Raw genomic sequence first — 24,784 nt, 5'->3', positions numbered from 1 at the left:
ATTCCAAGTTTAATATGGAATTAATGTGAAATCCAATTAAAGCTACAAAATTCTTCTTTATCTTAAAAAAGAAAAATCCTATCTCTTTCATTAGTATTCTTATGGGATGACTAATGTATTAACATATTGATTTTAGTGTACAGGCTACAGAACTACATCGGTTAGTAGTTTAGTGCTCTCATACTGACCGTGAATTGTTGTGTAGCTTATTTACATACAGGTTTATAATAGCATGCTCATCAACCACCAGACTGTCTATATTTATACTCTCAAGTAACCTGAATGAGTCAAACAATGAAACCTCATTAACAGAATATATATGCAGAAATATACACTGGGGATATGTATGATGGGGATTTAATGCATCCAGTTCACTTCCACTGCAGAAAGACTACTGCCTATAAATAACAAAACATAAAAATGTAATTCAAGTTAATAAGACCTGGAAATAAAAATAATTAGAAGACACTACTAGTTATGTCAATGAGTGAGGGGAAATATTCTTAAGAATAAAAAATCCTAACCCCTGAGACCTATCACATCATAGGATATCAACTGAAACTGCATATTATTTAATGAAAGGTTGTTGCCATTGTAAGAGATTTGTGGAACCACAATAATTAAGGAAGGGTGGCTTGCTTATTCTCCATACAGACTCAAATAAGCAAATAAAATCCACTGCACATTAACTATAATTATGTATTTATGTGTGTTTGTTTCATTTTTACTGTGTTTATGACAGAATCACAGAGGCAGTGCTGTAGAACTAGTGTGGTTCTGGGCTAAGTAACAGGCATGGCTTACGATCCTAACCTATATAGCACACACATCTATATCACCCCTAAGAATTCATGTAGGAGGAGGGATGAGTGAAGAAAAAGTCTGATAAGGAATCAATGTGGCTTTATTTTTTGTACCTTCAATACATTACTAACTTATAGATTACATTTCTTTGAAATATAATGATGGGCTATAATTTTAATGGCTTTCAAAATGTTTGGTAAATTGATGGAGAAGAGGTTATCCATGTTAACTAGGTTCAATTTGTACTTTTGAGGACAGTGAATTTCTGAGTAATGGGTGCTAGGGGCATATAGGGGAAAATGTTTGTTTTTTGCTTGAAAGAAGCACCAAATTGGCACAGTTGGACTCAATACGCCCCTCTGTTCTTTTTTTTATATTTATATGTGTTTTCAACACATAAAAGCTCAACACATTTGAACTGGAAAATTTAAAAAATAGTAACAAGGAAATGTGAAGCAACATCATCTCAGTTCCTTATTCCAGAGTTCATGATTATAAGCAACCAGTATTTTTTTTAATATGGAAAAAAATCTCATCACAAAATGTAAATAATCACGCATCAACATATTGAATTTTCTTGACCTCATTATAAAGTAAAAATTAAAGAAAGAAGAAGTCCTTGCTGAATGTGTTTGGTGTTGGTGATCTTGCTCTTAGTTGCCTTTATTTAGTTACAAATGTTCAACCCAGAGTTGTCCTTGTTTAAGGCTCCTGGTTAGGTTTTGTCCTTGACAAGGTTCACTGGGTTGGTGCAACACTGTCCATGTCTAAGTAAAGAAGCCAAATGTGCCTATAATATATGAATTATATGAATCTCACTCTTCTGTCCTTGAGTAGAAATCAGTTTCTTCTCCAGAGGTGAAGAACACGAACAAAACGCTTTCCTGATATAAGATGCTCCAGGTAGCATGCTTAGTTAATTAACCATGACTTATTTTATTCCAATTTAATCTGTATCTGTTTTCAATCCATCATCTGCTTATATAGGAAATGAAAGGAATGACAGTCAAATAAATCCTTAGAGCGATTTGCAGCATTATACTCTGTTCTCAGCATTCAGTGCTGTATAAAATAAACTGCACTATCCTCAGAACAATAGGTTAAGGTAGAGGAGATTCTCACTGCATGGTTTTCTCTTTTTCCTAATTAAAATATTGAGGGATTAAGTGCATGAATGTGAAGTAGGGGTAGGTAAAAGAATTAAATCTCCTGGTAAACCTTTCAGTATGCCCTCATATGCTTCTCGGTTTTTAATACCTACTGTTTCTAAGGATACTGGTCAATCTGTCCTGCGGAAGCTTCAGCATTAAGCTGATGAAAGGTGCATATCCACTTGCTACGTTATGGACATCCTCCCTACATTTAATCCCCCAGGCATTTGGGGCCAGTTGAGTAGAGTCTCCTTTTGGTTGTTTTTATTATAGCACTGGTTGCCATTTTATATTCTGTATTTTATATTCATATTTATATATTGCATACGTTTTAACATTTTGTAGTTCTTTTTTTGGTTTATGGCTTGTTCTTTGTTGCTTTATACCATCCAGAGTCATGTCATTGAGTCGGGCAGCCTTATAAATCCAGTAAAATAAACAAATAAATAAATAAATAAAAATAAATAAAAATGAATCAGCTTGGATAGAGTTAAGTGGATCCTCTATTCTTGATTTATATCACCTGCTTATATCTTTGCTCATAAATCTATTTTATGCATTAATTTGTGATTATTTTTTAAAGAAAAGTCTGCACAAATAGTTACATTTAAATGCATTTTTAAAATGCATTTTAAAGTATGTTCTGTCAAGATACACACATTTTGCTCATTTTTTGAGCTAAGAACTATGGCTCCAATATTCAGAAAAATGTAAACTACTAATTGCCATGTTCTGCTGGGCTGGAAAATGCAGATGAGGACCACTTAAAATAGAATTCACAAAGATTGAATTTCTCATGCATCTTTAATTTGGGATCACTACTTTCAAAAAAATATTTCTAAGCAAACCATTTATAGTCCAGCAAATGAACCTTTAGTGGAAAGAAAATAGATTTAGGTTCTCCTTCTCCATTTTTGCATATCTATGTTCAGAGAAGGCTTTCTGGTATTTTACATCTCTTTCTGTGAGTCTAAATTAGGAAACTGGGGTTTCAGTCTTCCCTACAAATCAAGATTTCAACTCATTGTTGGAACGCTGGTTAGAAACACTTAAAATATAATTTTCTGGTGTGAACGTCATAGGAAACTGGTTTAACAAACCAAGAGGTTTCCTCCTAATGCGGGCATGTGAGAGAAGGGGGGAGTGTTTGAATCTTTTTCTTGTTTCTTCTCCAAATCATAATCTATTGCAGGTGAATCATAATCTATTGCAGTTGAAAATACAAACGCCTGTATCTCTTGGCATTTGGATATCTGCAGGATCACACTGTCTAATTTTAATCAATCCAACCAGCAGAGTTATCCTTGGAAAAAAACAGTTGCTTGTTGTTTCCACTTCCAGAAAGTGAAGGAGGCTAAGATGCAGAGGTGTTCTTTCTTGGTAGTAGCTCCTACCCTTTGGAATAGCCTCCTGGTCTAACTAAGACTTGTCCCAGCTTGATTTCATTCAGAAAAATGTCAAAACTGAATTATTCCACAGAGCATGCATGGAGTGACTGGGTGTCACCTAGACCGACTACGATATTGGGAATTTTTTTAATGAGGTTTGACTGTCACTTAACTTGAACTAATTATTCTAACACTGATGTTTTATATATGTTAATTCTGATAGTGGATGTTTATTGAAACAAGGCCTGTCTAGATTTGGTCAGTGTCTTGTTCCAAGACAATCTGAGTTCTTCCTTGACCTCAGTGGTGAATGAAAAGCCTGAACTTAGTTGTAATAATACATAGATATAATGTTGTTTTCTTTGTACTTTAAAACAGATACAGGCAACCTTTTGGTGGCTTGGAGCTTCATTTAGCCTTTTGGAGAGGTAGTAAGAGCTGCAGTATGCAAAGCAATATTGAAAAGTGGGAAGGGGTTGCATTGGCCAAACTAGAATTTTCAGTGGAATTTTTTTTCCTGTTTTTCAGAGGGGAAGCAGAGAGGGTTTTTCTTTACAAAATCTAAATCTGTTTTAGGGTTTACACCACAGTAGTTTCCATTTTAAAAAAGAAGTTCAGGAGTTACATCAGCCCTTGGAAGTGCAAATTACCAAACCTATTTTAAACAAAAAAATTAAAAGGGTTCAATGCTTACTTTCTACTGTTTTTTCATAGTAAGATTTGAAATTAAAATTCAAAAAGCATGCATTTAATTATAGTGAAAGGAAGACTCACCTTCTGTTTGTGAAAGGGCTTCCTGAGGGAACAGAGTGGGAGAACAGTGTGTCATTCATGCTGGTGACTGGTCTAGGAGGCCTTGAAAGAAGATAGATAGTCTAAAATGTTTTGTTTGTAAACAACAGAGTATGAAATATAGAATTTAAAACCTAAGTTAATGCTATCAGTCAATAAGACTGCAGAATCTCCTGCTTCTATACTCTTCTTCTACATTAAAAAAAATGAAAAGTTTTACATGGAATTAACAGGCTTAATGTTTAGAAATATATTATCTATATATCTATCTGTCTGTCTTATTTATATGGCCGCCCATCTCACAAAAAGTGACTCTGGGTGGCGTACAAGTAATTAAAAATAAATATATTAAAGAGTCATTATTAAAAATATAAAACAATCATTATTAAAGTATAAAGACCACATGGCACAGGAGAGAGTGAATATCAATCCCAGTGATGGAGCCATCTTAGAATTTCACCAGTCCCCTGGGACCCCTAGGCCTGATGACATAGTCAGGTCTTGATGGACTTCCTGAACATTAACAGGGATGGAGGTAACCTCACTTTGAGGGAAGGGGAGAATGTTCCATAAGGCAGATGCCACAGCAGAAAAGGCCTGCCCCCTTGGGACTGCCAGGTGGTTCCCTAGCAGACCGGATCTGCAGCATGCCTTCTCTACCAGATCTGACGGGACAGGCACTTCTTGGGGAGAAGTGGTTCCTCAAATAACACTTTTTAAAAATTCTTTTCAAGTAATCCATGGAAATTTTCTTTTTTTTCCCTTCTGTCTGGTAATTTTTTTCCAAAAAAGCTCACAGAAATGTTCAATAAATTAGAAACATTGAATTCCTTCAAAAGGCTTTAAGTTATTTGACAGAAAAATGGTGCATTTTTGAAAAGCCAGACAGCTCTATATCAGGCATTCAAAAGGACAAGTACTTATCGTATAAATATTCCAATTAATTTCTATCCCCTACTAAATTACATCACTACTCACAAGATTTCTACCCTAATCTGCGAGGAAACTACACAGACACTGACTGTTATGTGAGCGAGGTTCCTGATAATGCTGTGTTCTTAGCCACGTGGAAGCCAATATGCTTCTGTCTGCACATGTAACATCTTTCATATGGCAGACATCCATACTGTGGATGTTCTGAAGGGCAACAACATAATATTAAGCAAGGTTGGTGAAGGCTAGACTTATTGGAAATATATCTTCTTTGTGACTACCAGAAAAAAGGGCTTCAGAATATACATTCAACTTGAATTAACCATCTGTTTCTCTTCTGTATTTTAAGGCAGTTTATTCATGCAGCAAAAAAGAGAAAACAGAAATATAAATATATATATATATATATATATATATATATATATATATATTACATAGAACTAATTAATATGTGCAGTAGGACCTATGTGTCAGGTTGGTCTTTAGTTTCTCTTCTTAAAAAAATGAAAATCATACTTGAAAGGCAGATAATATTCAACAGTTGTTATGAGTCTCCCAGCTCATAAAACAATCTAATCCTTATAAGATTTGTTTCCTCCTCATTAAAATGCTTGAACGGCTAATGCATTACTTACCAGGTGTCTCTTTTGCAGCCAAAATAAAAGTAAGAGAACCTTATTAGTTAAGATTCAGTCTTGCTTTTTTAAACAGTAGAAGAACTTACAGTTAATATTCTGATCTTGTAAGCAAAGCATTAGTAGGACTGTGTGCTGATTAGCCATGTTGTGGGATGACATTACTGCTCTTACATCTAGAATATTTCAAATCCACATCTATAAAATCAGAACTATTGCCCATTTTTGTCATGGGGCTAGTTCCTGTCAATTGAGGAGACTTTTAATGGGAGTTTTCTTTCTACCTCTTCCAACCTCCTATCTCCATATTTTCCCAGAAGTGTTCCAAAAGGTTCCTTAGCCCCCCAGAGCAGATTAGTGCTATCTATCTATCTATCTATCTATCTATCTATCTATCTATCTATCTATCTATCTATCTATCTATCCATCCATCCATCCATCCATCCATCCATCCATCCATCCATTTTGTAGTGATATATATCTCTTGTAGGGCAATAGTTCTGATTATTTTATACACACACACACACATACACACATACACACAGTATATATATATATATCTTATAGTGAAGAGATAAAATAAAGTGTAACCCATAATTTCTACTTTGTATATTAACATAACTGAACGTCTAATATATTTGAAGTTTACAAATCATAATATTTACCTGTTGTTTAAATTCAGATGTTACAGAGTGAATTTGATACATACATATGCAAACTCATAACTGCTTTTACAGAACTAAATACATAAGTTAAAAAACAGCAAGAAGAAAAAGCTGAGTTCTCAGTACTAATGACATCCGCTCTTCCCCTTTCTGTTTGTTGCTCCTGTATTCTTTCAGCCTAAAATGTAAGTGTCCCCAACATTTTACAACAATTTTTGAGGCTACTGGAAAGTGAAAGTTAATGAAACTAGGACAGGCAGAGATACACAAGGGCCAGGATATTAAAAAGCATGGAATTTGTTTTAGAAGATTAATGCCTTGTACTTGTTTTTTTTTTTTTAACAATATCAGTATATGAAGCAAACAATCCGTAATGCATGAGGGATTATACTATACTGTGAACTGTAATCAAAATTAGTGTAAATTCCAAGAGCGGTTTGTGAAATGGCATGGAAATACTTTTCTACTTTTTGATCTTTGATGTGTATAAATTAGTATTTTCAATTCTTTTGTTATATGTTATATAAACAAGATAGTAAGACACTCCTGATAATCAACAATTAATAGTTACAGAAAAATATGTTAAATGCTATAGATTATCCTTCCTAATCTGGACACTTTCTAGATATATGAACTTTAATTCTCAGAATTCTCAGTTGATGGTTTCATATGTTTTCTCTAGTTGTTCTTTTTTTATTATAACAAAGGTGTCATCTACATACCTGATCCATATTTTAGGTTGTATGTGTGGAAGTGCTATAGTTTTTGTTGTGTTACAATCTCTGCTATGAGTCCTGACAGTGGTGATCCCATGGGTGTGCCTCTCATTTGTTGGTATATTTGTCCATCAAACTGACACATGAAACCATCAACAACATCTTCAAAGGAATAAAATTCACCAGAGAGGAAGAAAACAACAACACGCTACCCTTCCTGGATATCCTCATCAGCAGAGGAAACAACAGTAAATTAGAAACCCAAGTTTATCGGAAGACAACCCACACTAATCATCACCAAAGTAACAACCCAATCTCCCACAAGAGGAGCTATGTAAGGACATTATTCAAGTGAGTACAAACACACTGCAGTAACCCAGAACAGCAGAAAAAGGAAACAGACCACCTATATAACATCTTCTAACAAAATGGATATCCACGCAACTTTACCAAAAAGTGCCTGACCACTCAACCTACTACAACACAACCAACACAAGCTGTGAAAAGGATAACACTGCCATACATCAGAAATGTCTCAGAAACTACCAACAGACTATTACAACCACCATGGCATCTCTGTAGCACACAAACCAACTAAAGCCCTCCAAAACATCTTAAGCAAACCAAAAGACCCAGTAGCCCAAGAAGAAAAAACAGGAGTCATCTACAACATACAGTGTAAGGACTGTAACAACCCCTATGTAGGACAGACAGGTAGAAGACTAGCAGAGTGCATCCACGAACACCAATTAGCAGTCAGAAGACATGATGAAAACTCCTTAATCTCACAACACATGGACAGACTTAACCATAGTTTCAACTGGGAAACTGTCAGCATCTTAGACCAAGCTAAATCCAAAAATGCGAGGGAATTCTTGGAAGCTTGGTATTCAGACAAGGCTGTCATCAACAGGTACAGAGAGATAAACAACATCTACACACTATTCAAAAGAGACAATAGAAAGGAAGACAAAAGATCAGAGCATCTTCTTACCAGCAATCATCACCCAGATAAGCAGATTAACACCAAGATTATCACCAGACATACTATGAAGCAGTAAACAATACTCTAATCAAGGAACTACCAGAAGAAAACAAAACAAAACAAAACAAAACAAAACCCCCACCCCCACCAACACTGGCAGGGCATGCCACAGTATATAAACAGAGAGCAAACCCCATCCCATTCTAACACTGAAGATGTTACCTAGCCGGGTAACGAAACGTTTGCAAGAAAACAACCAAGCTCAGAGAATCCCAAGGACTCCACAGTATTGTGTAATTAACTTGAACCACTGTGTATTTAACTTGAATCATTGTGTATTTAATTTGAATTTTGCTACAATAGGCTCCGTTCTTGGGTCATCCTTAAACCAAGTATTCTTAACCGAGGGACTACCTGTATATGTATAAAACAAAATCAATTACCTATATATAAACAGAAGTATTAGCTTTTTTCCCACTGAAGGTCCCTCATGAAAGTATCATCATACACAGAATGAAATATAATAATACAATTTACCAGGGGAATTATTCTCTTTATTTGTATCATTATAAAACAGAGAATTTAAATCAACTTGATTGCTGACAGCATTTATCCAATGGATTTTCATGCAATTATTGCCGGTGGGGAAAGAGATCTTTCTTTACATGAAGTTTAAAAGGGGTTCTAAATATGCTTCCCTAGAGCTATTTTTCATGACAGAATTTATCTTCTAACATTTAAGATTAAACATCACTGACTTTATTTAGTATATCTATTCTCTATTGCTAATTTGTCAGTTGCATTATGTTTATGACTGCCTTTGCAACTTGTATGGCTTTATTTCCATATTATTATTTTAACAAAGTTTTCAATCTCTCCCAGAAAAGTAAAATATAAAAAGCAGTGTCACTGTCAATGAAAGACATATGGAGCTGAACCATGGGAAGGGAGTAATTAGACCAGATTGCTGAGTATTCTATAAGAGTATCAAGATACTCTTTGCTTCCTTTTTCACACCATAGTATATTTTCTTGGATTTAACTGTATTGGCTCCACACCAGCTATAATAGGTTGGGATTAAGACTGCAATTAGTTTGCATGCTGTCAACAAGTTAAATGCCAACAGAGATTGCACATCTACCTGAAAACAGTCCAATCTGAATCAGTTATGGTTTTTTCCACAGGTTTTAGAAAGATAATCTTACAACTAACTGTAGTGGTACCACTGCCTTCTACATAAAAATACAGGAGCAAAAGATTAGGGTCTGTGACTTAAGTCATTTATCCTAAATCCGAGTTTATTCGTTTATTTCTAAAATGTATAGCCTGCTCTGTACCCAAGAGTTTCATTCTGTTTTCTCTTTCTCAGATTTTTTTTTTTTTTTTGGTAGGCTGAAAAACAAAAGCTGTTTTTAAAGGCCAAATCTGCTGTGCAGCAGAGTGTGGTGACTTGCATCCAGTGGCACTGTGTTCATGGGAAAAAGAATTGAAGGCAAGAAGTAACTAAAAGTGTTGTTGCACTGTTGAAAGTGTTGGTCTTAGAAATGAGATCTCAGAAGTGATGTCATCGTTATTTATAGAGTTTCACATATTGACATATATTAATTTCACACTCATTTAATCCAAGTATTATAGTTTTTAAAGCGAGATTGCTAATTGTTTATCATAAAGTTTAAAATATATTCATTTTTGGTGTTAAATTTACTACAATATGCATCTGTGGGCCAGCTGATGGGTTTCACTAAAATATCATAAAGCTACTGTATTTTTCTGACTATAAGACAATACTTTTTTCTAAAATCCTTACCCTAAAAACTGAAGGGCGTCTTATTCAAGGAAGTCAGCCGAGAATCGCACGGTTGCAAAACTGCCCATACTTTGTTTCTGCAGAGAGGCTTCTTCCTATTGCTAGCCTCCAATCACGAGTGAAATAGCTTGTCTCCCAAACAGACTTCCTCCAATCACGAGCCTGATGTAACTGACGTCAGCTGATGCTGAACAAACCAATTAGAGGAAGGCTGTTTGCAGAGACAAGCTATCTGCAGTTTCACTCGTGCTTGAATGTAATCAGTTATGCAAAAGAGCCTGGAAATAGAGCTGCAGAGAGACGGTTTGGACCTCCTCCCACCGAGTGTATCAGGTAAATGTTAACTAATTACTAAATAAAAATGTGTTCTGCACTATCTTTAAAATATTGATTTTTTAATTTTGGGTTGGAAAAGTGGGGGTTGTCTTGTACATTATTATCGTATTATTATTATTATTATTATTATTAGCATCTTATTGTCGGAAAAATACGGTATGTTTCAAAACTTACTACAGATTAAGGATTGGCTGTTCAGTCTTTAGATCCTATTAACACGCTATAACTTGGATCTATAAACTATTAGAGCTATGCAGTGATTCAGATTTGATTTTGAAGAGGTACTTCAGAACCACATAGGAACATAAACATAGCATAGCAACAGGCTTATTTTCAGCATCACACAGCTGCAGCAGAGGCCTCCCTTCAGCAGCTGTGCAAAACAGATGAGGCTGCTTTAATGAGTTGTAAATAGATGCTGCATTCATGCTCCCTGTGTTTTGGAGCACTTCTTCCAAATTGAGTCTGAAGCATTACATGGTTCAAAAAAACTACAGTATTCCATTAAATTATTCTCACAGCTGTTTGCTTTTGATTTCAGCTGCTTCATTTAAGGGATCTTTTATCAACAAAACAAAACTATCTAATTCATTTTATCTTCTAAGAAACTAAATGAATACTGGGGTTGTTCATTTTACACAGAGCAAATTTCTCAAGGAAGATGCTGTTTCAAAAAATACTGTGCATTTCAGCTCTTTAACACAGCTTCTAAAATTTTCATCCCAGACTTTTGATTGTTGACACTTCATTGATCAGCCTTGTAACAGTTCATTTCTTTGACTGATCTTAGTTACTAATCATTGCACAGTATTTAATATCCATATGAATGTCTTTGTGTCAAAGCAAGTTAAGTGAACTCCAACAGTGCAGTCAACCACAGAAAGTTACTGTGTAATGTAATATTATTTGCACTTACACACAAGCAACAGGAGCAAGTGTAAATGCACAAAATGTATTGTGTTAAATACAACATCAAAACTAAATCTCTATGCTAATATCTGAATTAATTAAGCTATTGATATAATGGGAAAAGTGGTTGCTGTAGTAAGCAATTAACTATTAAGGAACTCCAACTAGTATCTTTTTCTATCTCCCCCCCTCAATTCCAGGAGAAAGTTAATTATCTATAAGTCATGAAGATACTCCAGAGATCTCAAGACAGTATCTTTAATTATCAGAGCCCTTACTTTTTACCGAAGTTTCTGCCAGGCCATATCACTTCAGGCCATATCACTTCAGAATGCATCTGTGCAAGAAAGCGGTTTTGAATTCAAGGGCAAAAAGTTTTGGAGCACACAGGAACACACAGATAGAACCTGCCTGTAATTCCTGAAATCAAATGTATCTTTTCCTGGGATCATGTCACATCTGCTTTAAGGAAGTACAGACAAGGGCCATATGAACACCCCTCCCTGCTCTGAAGCACCCATTTGCCTTCAAATCCAAGGATTGCACTGACTTTGTATTAAGGGCTATAGTGAAGTTTTCATCAGAGATGAAAAGAATTTCTTATATGGAGGCACCTCCATTTATATTACCAGGAGTACCTACATGGGTGTGTATTTGTGTCAGAAAAGTCAAGATGGTGGCCCTGACTGCATGATCAAAGCTCCAACCCTTTTTCACATGCATTGCATGGACGTAAGGTTTTCAAAAGTATGTTGTGTTAACACCACCATCAGACTGATACAGGGAACTGCTTTCTCTTTTCTAAATTGATCATGTGAACAGTTCCTCTGTTCATGCATTAAAGCAAGAATAGGTAAACTTTTGCTTTTCAGATGTTTTGAGATACAAAGCCCCAAAGCTAACATCACCAATAATAAATATTAGGGAACTGTTGTCCCTAACTTCATATGGAACAACTGTATCTAAAAGGTTGCATGTTCCTATTTTAAGACATTTATAGATATCAGGTTTTGTAGAGACTCTGAATAATTTCACACAAAAGTCATAACTTTGTTTGCTGATTCACAGCATTTGTCTGATCATCCTAACCTGTGTGTAATTTTTCTACATGGTAAAATGTGTACTCCTTGGAAGAACAGAACATTTGCTGCATAATACATATTAAAAATATTACAAAAATTGAGGTATACTTGCAAAACAGGAATAAGTAATTTAAAATATCAAGGTTCCCTTTTCATATTACAAAGGTTATTTCATTTCAAAATACATAATGCCAGCTTCTGTTGGAAGTAACTGCCTATAAGTGGCATATGTGTGCGTGTGTATATAATTTTCATGTTGGAAAAATAATGTTTGTTTTTCATTTTCTTTTAGCTTATATATATATATTACTACTGAGAAAGAACCAAGTTAAATAAGTTCATAACTTATGCTAAATTTGCTGTGTTGAAATTTAAATTTAAATTTAAAGTAACAATTCCCAAATGATAAATTGTGGAATTTCTTTTTCAACAAAATAAATTAATAAATTATTTTAAACAAAAAACTTTAAAAATTAGCCCCTGCATTTGTCAGTACCATAACAGTGAGTTACACATAGGTGAATAATTTCTACAATTACTATACTTATTGTAGAATTAGTGTAATTCTGTAAACCATCATATTAGGTGAAGAGGTTCCTTTCCATTTACCCTTAAACCAAGACAAACAGCATATATGACACAGAGCATGCAAATACTTACACTATATGGGCCAGGTTTAGAGGTTTTTCAGGCTGATCAGGGAACATTGGGTGCAAAGGTTCACGGCTGGAAGCACAGCTTAAAGACTTGCTAAGTGCATTAGTTAACTTCTTAGCAGGTGATTTCTGGGAGAAACAAGGAAGGTAAAGGTAATAAGGACTGAATATTGTTGTTGCTACCAGTGAAGGATAAGAAAATAAAACAAAACAATAATCTGCTGGTTACTATCATACATCAAGTCCCCAAGTCCATTTATTCAGTGGCTCTGGATGATCTCCTCAGCATATGTTTGTAAATCTATTGATGGACATTAAAGAGGGTTTGACTCTCACGGAAGACATCCTGCATAAATATAAATATTTCCCAGTTCATCTTTCACCTTTCCCCATGTTACAAAAGGGTACAGAGGGTACAAATGAGCCCCAAACCCACTTTAAGCTCTCATTATTCTAAGTGCCTGGGGAAAAGCATACACATCTGAATAGCTATTAATGAAAAATCAGATCTGGAAGCTAATCATGTTGATTATAAAATGACTAGGAAGAAAACATAGAACCACATTTTTTCTACTTGTCTACAAACCAGTCATTATTCAGATACCCTACTCCTTTACAAAGTTGGATGTTCATGTCTAAGAAGTGAGAGTTTGTAAGCCATAGCAGAATCAGGTCCTCTATGGGAGCTGACCTACTGAATGAGCAGCCTAACTGGTACTGCTAAGCACACCATCAGAGAGCCTCAGTCCTTAATTTTTCTTTGTGATTACAAAATCAGAAGCATCAGCTTCTTATACAACACTTTTTGTACTGCAAAGTTTAATTTGTATCCAATATCTGTGGTGCAAGTCTGAGTTTTCACTTTTAGTGTGGCTCCTGCATTCTTTCTAATAGTGCAGCTGTGATCATCTCAGAAACTGAAGAGACAAAGGTTTCATTTTCATAATGCCTTTTCTGTCATACAGTTTAATCTACAATCTAATTATTCTGCAGTTCTTGAATATCTAAAAGCAAATCTTACTGATCTAACATAATTAATGGCTAAGAATATGTGCATAGATGTCTATCATATATAAGTTTGAGTCTAATGAATTAGATTAATTTAGTTGTGGCTTGTGTTAGCCGTACAATGGATTACAGATATAATTTCAGATACTTGTGGAAAATGGGGAATGCTCATATGGATATACTTCAGCTGAGTATAAAGTAGAGTCCATGGCACTAGATCTTATATGGACAACGTAAACTGCTAAGGAGCAGTTAAACAACTGAGCTGAATATACAGCATATATATATTTTACACAAGCATATAATGGAGTTTCACAGTAAATCAGTATTTTTCATAGTTTATTACTTCTGAATCCTACCTACACTCCATTATGCATGTATTATGAGTGTAAGCATAGGCATGTGTGTGTTTATGCGCATATATATGCAAGTATATATAAAATCTGTTATTATAGCAAGCAACAAATACAAGAGAAAAACCAACATATTTGACTACGTCCTGCAAAAATTAGTAACTTACTGTGGAAATAGTTTTATATTCCAAGATCCTCCTGCAGCAGTCCTGTCATCCAATCTAGTTTAACCTGTTAGACTGCTCCAATCCACACTGATGGTAGTCACACTTTTCAGTTCTTCCCATTTGTCATTTCAGAACTGAGTCAGAACAAGGAACCCGGATGGGGCTCCTCCATTATAGAAACTCCTAGTTAAACTGGCAACAAAGTCAGCTTCTTATATGGGATCTTAAGGAAAATGATTCGGTCATTTCCAAATCTCTGACTGCTAAGTTCAAACAGTCGGCAGTAATTCGTGAACCTTCCCTTACCCATGATGTGTATTCTTTCATTTGGTGCTGGTTGCTATGGGAACCACTGGCATGTCCCCTCCAGAAGCAATCTTGACAGAGCTGGTAATTGTGACATTGCTGGCATCGATAGCGAAATCCCATCATGCTCTCACTATGGCAATAGGAACACTCAACAGGGTGGAAGACTGCAGGGGGGATATATTTTCAAACCAAAGAAAAGAAATAATCAGCATAGCATTAAAACTGAAGCTATTAAGAAGTCTTGGAAACATCCCCTTGTGATTATAATTTTCAAAATCAAATTTATTTTTAAATCATTACAATTTTCTCTCAAGACAAAGAATCATCTGGTTGTAAGAGAGAAACTACAGCGAAAATATGAAAGAAAATATTAGGGGAAGAAATCTACTAAGTTCAGCTTGGAAAGAAAATAGATCAAAGGTGCAAGCATAATGGTTGCATTTTAGGAGATGAATGCTTTTAGTGTATCACTCCAGTTTTACAAAGATAAGACAGAATGAAATGTCTATGCTATAGGAATTTAAACACATTCCAAACCACTCTTTTTTTTCAGTTACATGGTACCATAAATTAAATTTCAGTTACATGGTTCCATAAATTAAATCCAGACAGGACAATAGTACTGTAATTAGTGGAAAAGCAGACATGGGGATTTAAATTCAGTCTGTCCCAGAGGGGAGTGCCCTCCCATTGAAAGAACAACTGCAATCTTTTCAATGCTGCTTGAAGTCCAGATGATAATAGTGCCAAGGAATGGCTTTCCATGGTTATATCTAGGGCACCAACTAAGCACTCAGTTATGTTCTTATCTTGTTTGCATAGCGACTGGACTTTCAGTATATCCTATATGGAACTAAGCTTAAGTTTATCTGGAGATTTGAACTCATACAAAGCACAGGAAGTAGGCTGCTGGCCAAAGCACAGCATGAGGACCATATCACACCCTGACAAAATGTCTGCATTAGCTGCCCAATGTTATTTTCCAGGCATAACTTATGCTGGTTTTAACATTTAAAACTTAAATTACTTAACATGTAACTTTCTGCAGGGCTTGTCACGAATCTCCTTGGATGCTAAGATCTGCATCTCTCTCTCTTAAAGATGCTGTCACTTTCAGACATGCAAACCTTTCTCCTAAGCTAAGTTACGCACTCCATTTGGAGACACATTTGGCCCCTCACTCTTCAAATGTTCTGCCTCTTTAATCATTTAAGCTGTTGCACTGGTATTTTAATATTTATTTAATTGTTGTGTTTTGTTGCCTTATGCATTGCTAGGTGTCTTGATCGCCCTGTTATGTTATCAACTAATTAAATAAATAAATAATAAAATTTGTGTTTTATTTTTAAAAATATGTATCTAGTGTAAATGTAGGCTGAAATCTGCCACCTTTGTGATTCTCTACTCTTGGGAAAGAGCATGTCCTTTTCTCCCTTCTTTTCAAAGATTAAATGACTCTTTAAAAAGATGCAGAGGGACAGTGGTGGGAGAGAAAAATACCTGACAAAGTTTCTTTCAGTGTGTTATTTTCTTATTTTAAAAAAGCCCCTATGACACTGTAATTGTGCATGTAATTCTCTGTCCTCTTCTCTTTCAAAGTTACATTGTCAGACAATTGTTCTTTGGAAGGAAATGCACAGGGAAACAGATCAAGACAGGTAAGCATGTAGCAGCCTGGAGGCTTTTTTAAAGTAAGAAGAAGATAGATACACTTTGCTCCAAGAAGTAAACAACTTTCCTTCCGTACTATTATGGAAGGAATTTAATTTCTCCGACCAACCATCAGGAATGAGATGAATTAAGGGAGGCCATTAGTTCAGAATTATTACAATTCATGTTGCTATTTCAGTTGCCGCTCATGTTTTAGCTACATACCATTCTCAACATTTGCCAATCGGTGTAGAAGTGGTAACCAGACAAGACACTGTGGTGGAGGATCAGACATAAGAGTATCCAAAAAAGCATTCAGTGTGACTTTTTTCTGTAAACATAATCAAAGCAGAAAAAAATATTATCAAAATAATGGAAGGGGTTTTAGGTTTCTCAGCAGAAAAATATACTGTATTTCTAGATGAGAACAGCAAGCAGTTAAATTATAAGGCTTCACTTATGTTTTATAGATGTTGTTTAAGGTAACTTAAAATCCAGTAGTCGTTTTTAAGAAGACATTGCTGATTCAAATATGTTGTGGGCCCACAGCCCAGTTGTGAGCTACATAATGAGTCAAGGGAGCAATTCAGTAACTTCTCTTATGAACTCCCTCATGGTGTATAATAGCAATATTCTCTTTCCTTTCAACACCTGAACTGAATGCCTCTCAGTGACTTGTGTTCCTTTTGTGGAACTCTGCTCCATCACCCTACCATAAAGGACACAAAAATAATTGCTGCTTCTGTTCGGAAGGTATCTTCTCCAATTTTTCTTATCGAAATACAGGCAGTCCCCAGATTAAGAATGCCCGATTTATGGATGACCCATAGTTAAGAACAGAGCCTATTGTATCAAAATTCAAATGAAATACACAGTGATTCAGATTAAATACACAATGGTTTGAGTTAATTAAACAATACTACTTATACAGTATAAGACAATAATATTGTTCCAGCCTACATACACGTTCAACTTAAGGACAGACCTTGGGAACAGAACTTGTTCTTAAACTGGGGACTACTTGTACTCATGTACATTTGTTTTTCTCTCCAGCAGGAGAGAAGATAAACAAACTCCTGCTACAGCTTTCATCAAACTCACAGGGATCTCAGAGGTCCATTTTAGTTTTTTTTTTTTTTTTTTTAAGGGGAGGGCCTTTACATATATCCCATGTCATATCTATATGAAATTCTATTACTATTCTGGATTGTAACTGCAAAAGATTGACCCTATTTAGAACAAAATAAAATATAATTAGATTTTGACATTGTATGGCATTATAAGTATGATGAAAAGCAAGAATTAACGAAAAACATTTTATTTACCTGTTGAGAAAAACAAGACTTTGCAGATTGTTCTGTATAACCAAAAGAAGGACCTTCAAAAACTGCAGTGGGCAGTTTAAGAACTTCTCGCAAAAACATGTCATATTTTCCATACACCATTATCCCACTAGTGTCTGAAATCATTGAGAATATATCTGATGGAATAAAAAAACAAAAAGGTGGAAAATTAAAAAAAAGAAAAGTTATGAGTTACAAATCTAACTACTTTAAGCTGAACTGCAAACAGAGATACTCTACACAGTGATGATTCCCACTCTCAATATGTAGCACCACACTGCCATCACTGTGATATATTGCCATTGCACTACTGGAGATGACTTCAATGCAAGTATAGAACTGCCTTTATTAGGAACAATTAAAAGTACTGGGCAAACAGAATTCAGGTTCAATGTTAAAATACTAATTAACAAAAATTGGTTGTTTATGCTCTGGCCATAGTGATGCCCCTCAAGTTTACTTCTTTTATTATTTTTAAAGGACTGAGGCAGCCAATATTTATATTTTCCGAAAAGTGATACAGTAAGAATAAGCCTAATGTCTAATGTTTAATGGCTTAGTTATAAAACAATTCAAGATCTGTTTGTATGGCAAGCAGTATAGAAATACCTGAAATAAAAAAATGGGTAGTATAACTAAATCAGAATACTGTTTTCAACTCTTATTATCCCTTTTCTCCATAAGGTCCTGCCTGATGATGCCTTCAGGGAAACTCAGAATCTTTTTTTTTTTTTTTTTCAGTTCATGACATTTTAGTAGTGACTTATTGTTGCTTTTGCTTATTGTTGCTTTTGTTTTTCATCATGGAGCAACATATGACTATGGTTTTGGTCTCTATTTCTACTGAAAGTGTTACTATTAAATGCATTTTTCATTTCAGCCTGTGTATTCCCTGCTCTGCTCTGTGATAATATTCTTTAGTTAGCAAAATGATAGTAATAAACCAGAAGATGGCTGTTTAGACTGATAAAAAAGATCCAAGCTATATATTCTGAATTTCTTAATTTGGCCAGAACAAATGTCCTGTTTAAATCTAGAATTAGGGACTAAATATATAGATGACTGATTGTATTCTTGATATTAGAGAAGTGGTTTTAAAAATAAAATATTTAATGTTTTATACAGAGTGATACTACTGTACATCTATTATATATCTATATTAAGTTACATTTGTGTATTCCGGCGTTGTGCATTTGATTTTTGTGAAAGTGTTATTTAAAACCAAAATTTTAAATAGCATTGCTACCCAGTTAAGTATATTTGATTAATCTAATAACCAAATGTGCTTATTTCCCAAAGGTGCTGCTTTCCTCTTTTTGCTTTTGGATTCAAGAGAAAGAACAATCCTATAAAATGTTTAACAGATATTTTATGGGTAATTAATACGGAGCCCCCCCTTTTTATCTTTTTATCAAACATTAGTTTGGTTGCCAATGGAATGATTATGCAATGTCATAAGCTGGGGAACCTTGGCTCATCTGAGCCACCTGAGTAACTCTAGAGGTATTTTTTACTCCTCAAACACCTTAATATTTTCTTAACATTCTAAAAAATTAGTCAGGAAAATAAATGATACATAATGCATTTTACATTTGCATTTACAAATTGATTTATTTGATCAATTGGTACATGATTATTTTTAATTCAAGAATTCTAAAAAGAAGACACCTACAGTACATCTAGTCCAGGTGACAGATATTAACAACTACGAGAATTTTCTATGAAGTCCATACACAGATTTGTTCAAGAATATTTTTGCTGATTTTGATTCATGTTGTTATATTAAAAACCAAGCACATATGTTTCCTGACTGTAATGAATTACATTATTAAAATCCATAGAAAGACTTACATCTTAATTTATCCATAATCTTTCCTCCACAAAGTGTTGCCAAGGCCATTTTGACAGCAAACACAGATATTTTTCCATGTCCTTCTCTATACAATCAAAAAAAAGAAAGATAATCTTTGCACATTTGTTGAGTAACATAACTTAAACATCTTAGGCTTGGAGATTTTTTGTTTTGTTTTTTGCAATTCTGAGGCTATGATCCATAACTAACTGATAGTAAACCCATTTGAAATGATTTGCCTTCTAAGTAAAAATGGAGAAATCTGTCAATTCTTGATTTTCTCCATTTCTCATTTTTCCAATTTTATTTTTTTCCCTCTACTTTTTCTGCATTAATTTGCTAATATTTCTCCAGTCTATGCAAAATTAATACATAAGTAAACATTTTCCCATAATAGAATGGATTTTTGCATTTTCACTCATGTATGTATTTTCTTCTAATATATATGCTGCACACTTTTTAATCAAGGTGTACATATTACAAAACTGCAAAATTTTCCAACACTGAAAGATAATTATGTTTCAGTTCAATTTTGAGTTTAAGAAATGAACACTGAATTAATTTCTCCTCTACCCTTGATTCTTTTTGTATGCATATGATTTGCTATAAAATATTTTGCTGAAGGCAAGGGACATCTTCAAGTTAAATTTGGCTTTTATGGTTTCAGAACTGCGAAATCAGCCACTGCTACCTTTTCCTATAATGCATTGTCAGGAGTTTCTCATGGGAAGAAATTTATCCTGTTATCTGTATAACAATATTATGTCTAGCTTATGTAGCTCATGTAAACAAAACAACTTGTGACTGTGTGTCGTGCACGTATACTGCTAATTATTGCCACCTATTGGCGTGTGTATGCTAGTTACCCAGTGGGGGGGTATGGAGTGGCAATATAACTGGAGCATTGTATGCCCAGCCTCGCAGTAGAGTGTTAGCCACCATGTAGTTATGTAGTTTTATGGGTTATGTAGTTGTAACTAATAACCAAGTAGTGTACCTCTTCTCTGAGAGTTTTTGGCTAGAGACTTTATGTTTGTGGATAAGTTTTGGATGCTGAATTTATGAGAAGATGTGTTTTTTTCCTATATTTTGTATACAACTTGTATTTTATGAAGTTTTGTATTTTTATCAATAAACAACCAGATAGTATATATTTTCTGGCTTCTTTTAGTTTGCAGTTTGCAAACCTCTCGTGCTGATGTGTATTTTTTCCTTGGGCAAAGTTTTTCTGGGAGCATTGCTGTACTCTGCACAACATGCATAGCATAGCATGACACCAACACCAACAAACAGCTAACTTATTAATTCAGTCTGGAAATTCCATCTTTAACTTGAATCTAAACTATAGACCTCAAAGGTGTTTTCATACAACACACTTTGTCAGATCAAGTAAAGACCTAGCAGATGCTTTTGTACAATATGAAAAGCTTTGTTGTTATTACCTTTGATTAAGTCTTTTAGGACTTAGTATGTTGTACAGATCTATTTGGTTGATTTGTGGTTCAATGTATTATGCAGCCCCCCAAAAGAGTTTAATTCAATAATCAGATTGCATGAGTCGGACACGACTTAACGAATGAACAAAAAAATATGCAGACAAGATCATTAGCCTAATTGTGGAACATTTTCTCTCTTCTTGCAATTCCTGCTTGTTGTACCATACTGCCCGAAGAAAATTTCTTGAGAACCTCAAAGCTTATTCATTCCTTTGTAGCAGTTAGGCTAGTCCTAGTCAAAGCATTGCCCACTGTAGATGTCAGATCTTTTTAAAGTTCACATATAAGAAATAATCAAAATTTTCATTTAGTATAGTTTGGTTTCCTGATGACTCCATGGACATATTTATGTAGTTTTCTTGGCAATGTACAGAACTGATTGGCCATTGCCTTCTTCCAGGATTATTTTCAACTTCCCAGTCTAGCCCTGGGATTTCCCAGCCAGCTCCTAATCAGGTCTGAACTGCTTAACTTTTTGAGATCAGTCTAGGATGGTAGGTGCTTAAGAATGATATAGCTTTCACTTAGTATAGCACTTTTCTTCATGAAAAATTACTTGGGTATTTATGAGATGAGGTGTCTGAAATGCAAAGGAAAGATTTATAGACGGAAATGACCCTGCTTCAGCAGCAAATTCAGCAGTGGAAACAGTAGGATGCCAGAGTCTATAAGTTTTCCATGGTGGACATGAATATCTCCAATTCCAGCACGCATTGATCATCATTTTGTTGCAGAGATCAGATACTAAATAGGAGTGTAAGCGTTTGGAGGGTGAATTATGAAGAAGTATAAATCTTCTATAATGTGCTAGATCTTTGATTTCCAAGGGTATTTTGTAAGAAGCCAATTTTTTCTTTACAATGCTTACTTGAGGTTAAGTACAGTTTGATATCAGGGAAGGATGAGTTGTGCAGTGATTTAAACCCCCTCCCCCAAATTTATTTAATTGGCTACTGTCTGCTTTCAGCTTTAAGGTACATGCACGTGGATGTGGATATGCTCACGTACGTTTGGGCCACATGCTGCTATAAATATTGTTAGATGAAAGTATGTTAGGGCAACACTATTACAGTTTGATTTGCTAGGTTTGGATACTTTATTTCATCTAAGTCATTCATATTATTACAGCTTTACTGAAACTCAGTATAAATTCAATTTTTCCATAAAAATATATATTGACATAATTTTCAACTGAATATAATAAATTGGGACTATCCTCCTAAGGTCTAGCAATTATCAATTCAGCTCTGTTGTAAGAAAAAGATCTTTTTATAGACAGTTTTAATAAGGAAAATTCTGCTACTTAAGTTCATGTATCTGCTTTGTGGCAGTTGCAAATACAAATGTCCTCTTCAGCATTATCTGAGCCTTCCCTCATCCTCATCTAACTGCAAGATAAATATTCTACAGTTCCCTTTTTTTTTTCTTCTGTGCCTTCATGATGTTGCCTTCATCTGATCATTAGCTCAGCCAGCTATTAAACTGTCCTTAGCTGTAGTAGTACTAAAGTAGAGGTCTCCCCATCATCCTAATATAGGTTTTGCCATGGATTCAACCTGACATGTTTCACCAATCATTCTGGTGCAGTCAGGTGAGGATCCTCTCTTGAGTTTCCCAAAGCAGATACACCTTCATCGGTCAATAGATTCTATATCCAGAGAGTCTATGATTCCTGATTATGGTTGGTTCAATATCCTATAGTTTTCTCACTCTATTAAGGGCTGCTCATGCCTTCCAAGAAGCAATGCCCATTGTTGTCTTCCTGCACCTTAGGCCAGTACAGTCTAACCAAGAAGCCCTGGGCACAGTCTCCTGCAAGATAATAAAGGTGCTGTTTGTTAGAATGATATCTTGCCTTTTCTCCAGGAACTCAAGACATCCTATATGCAGCTCTGCCTTCACTTTATCCCAACGACAAGTATGCTGTGGGGAAGGTTTGGCTGAGAGATGTAACTACCCAAAGCACTATGTGAACAGCTCATGTACATCAGGATGTTGCACAGCAGTTCCAGGTTTGGCCTGATACACACCTGCATTTTAACCAATCTCAGTAACATTAGCACTAGAGAAGCAATCTATACACTACCCAGCTTACACATCCATTTGGTGAAAGAGATACAATGAGCTTATTTCCATTCTGGAGCTGCTAGCACCTACAAGAGAGGTAGATCTACTGAGGACAAGAGTTGCAGTGGGATGTAGAACAAACTTTTAGAAGAAATCAGAGTAGGTAGGGGAAGGCGAATACTGCCTTAGGTTCTGGAGATAGCATATAGCTATCAAGACTCAAAGCCATTTATAGTCTTATCCTCCATTGCATCATGGGTTACATTCTCCATCTCTCTCCCCAGATCTCATGGAATTCATCACTTTTCTCATCAGGCCATATGCTTGTTAAATCTCAGAGATCCCACTGAATCCCACATCTAGGTCTTCTCTTTATTCCCCTAAAGAGAGCTGTTACAAATTCTATCTTCTGTCTGGACACTTCTGAATTGCAATTTGCACATTTAAATGAATTGCTATTCTTGAGCAAACTGGAAACATTCCCCTACATTTCAGTTCAATTACCCAACTAAGAAAAACCTATGTAACATTCACTAAGCATATTCTACATACTTAATTTCAATGTTCTTCTTTCTTTTAAAAAAATGCTGTTTCACATCTTTCTTGGGTTATTGAACAATAGGAAAAATGTGTATCATAATGATCTCATTTTCACAGCTATGATTTTGTGAGAGTGATTTGGCAGTGAGGAACAAAGTACGTGTCCAAGCATCTGCAATTAGTTTCCTTCCTGTTCTTGTTAGAGTGAAAAATTCAGGGTCTGCATATTTTAAAAAGACCTTGCCCCCTTATTGTGCAGCCTTTCAAAAATCCTGAAGGCCACATTTTTGCAGCCTACTGACAATTTCTCCTTGGGGAGGGCAGGGGAGATGTTTGGATGCAAACACACAGCACCTCTGCTGCTTTCTCATGTGGAACAGTTGCTTTCCCACCAACTCAGCTGTTTCCATGGTGACTAAGCTGTACTAGTTGATCTGGCTCAGAAAAGTACACAGTACCAAGCAAAAGGTCCATCAAATGCGTATTGGAGAGGACACAAGAGGGTGAGTAGGCAAATGGGAGGATAAACAAACTCATCTGAATGTTCTTTAATAGTGTTGATTTCCAACCAGTTCATTTCCAAAATAAAAAGCAGTTAAAGCAGTAATGCAATAATAGATAATTTCCAACTTGGACAGAACAGAACAGATGCCAGTCAATCCAGTTTGTGATTTCAGGCTACTCAGATGCTTTAAGAATGACAACAGCATACTGATGGATCCTGTGTTCAATTACCATAATTTGCATATTTACACAGAACATTCATCTATAACACGATATTAAGGAAGTCCCATTAAAATAAATTATTTTTTTAACTGAAACCTTGCATTGCAAGGTTTCAGAAAGTAGTAAATAGCATGGATTCTAATGCGTTGTTTTTTTTTTGGTATTGTTCACTGTACCAGCTAGGTGGAAAGTAAAATTGTTCACAGTTGCCAAGGCATGCAGCAAAAAGCATTCCATTCAAACAATAAGCCACTAATTCCATGCCACCGCCACAAAATAAACATTACTGCAGATGTTTCCACATGCAGTAATATCCAAAGAATAGGATACAGTAGTTTCCTATTCTAAAGTATCAGCTTCAGGTCAAACTAAACATTACATATACAGTATATGCCCCAAGAATCTTTACGCTAC

General features: G+C 35.2%; 1 protein-coding gene across 18 annotated transcripts in view; it reads right to left on the bottom strand.

The window, feature by feature from the left end:
- Window positions 1–24,784, bottom strand: part of DTNA (dystrobrevin alpha) — a 213,036-nt gene that overhangs the window by 49,673 nt on the left and 138,579 nt on the right. For 16 of the 18 annotated variants that reach the window (XR_015794029.1, XR_015794028.1, XM_088130800.1 and 13 more), the window contains 6 exons: window positions 19,541–19,626; window positions 17,672–17,826; window positions 16,572–16,677; window positions 14,694–14,860; window positions 12,864–12,988; window positions 4,118–4,198 (listed from right to left, as the gene is read on the bottom strand). Coding sequence is in view for 16 of the 18 variants with exons in the window: in XM_088130800.1 (XP_087986926.1) it covers window positions 4,118–4,198; window positions 12,864–12,988; window positions 14,694–14,860; window positions 16,572–16,677; window positions 17,672–17,826; window positions 19,541–19,626 (720 nt within the window). In the remaining 2 variants the exon portion in view is untranslated. The remainder of the gene's footprint in view (window positions 1–4,117; window positions 4,199–12,863; window positions 12,989–14,693; window positions 14,861–16,571; window positions 16,678–17,671; window positions 17,827–19,540; window positions 19,627–24,784) is intronic. The other 2 variants (XM_088130804.1, XM_088130803.1) reach the window with 1 other exon arrangement.

Source organism: Python bivittatus, unplaced genomic scaffold, assembly GCF_059951505.1.
Source record: "Python bivittatus isolate LINGU-HERP-01145 unplaced genomic scaffold, Pbiv_v1 ctg000840_np1212, whole genome shotgun sequence".
Taxonomy (NCBI): Eukaryota; Metazoa; Chordata; class Lepidosauria; order Squamata; family Pythonidae; genus Python; species Python bivittatus.
This window is presented reverse-complemented; position numbering and strand designations above follow the sequence as displayed.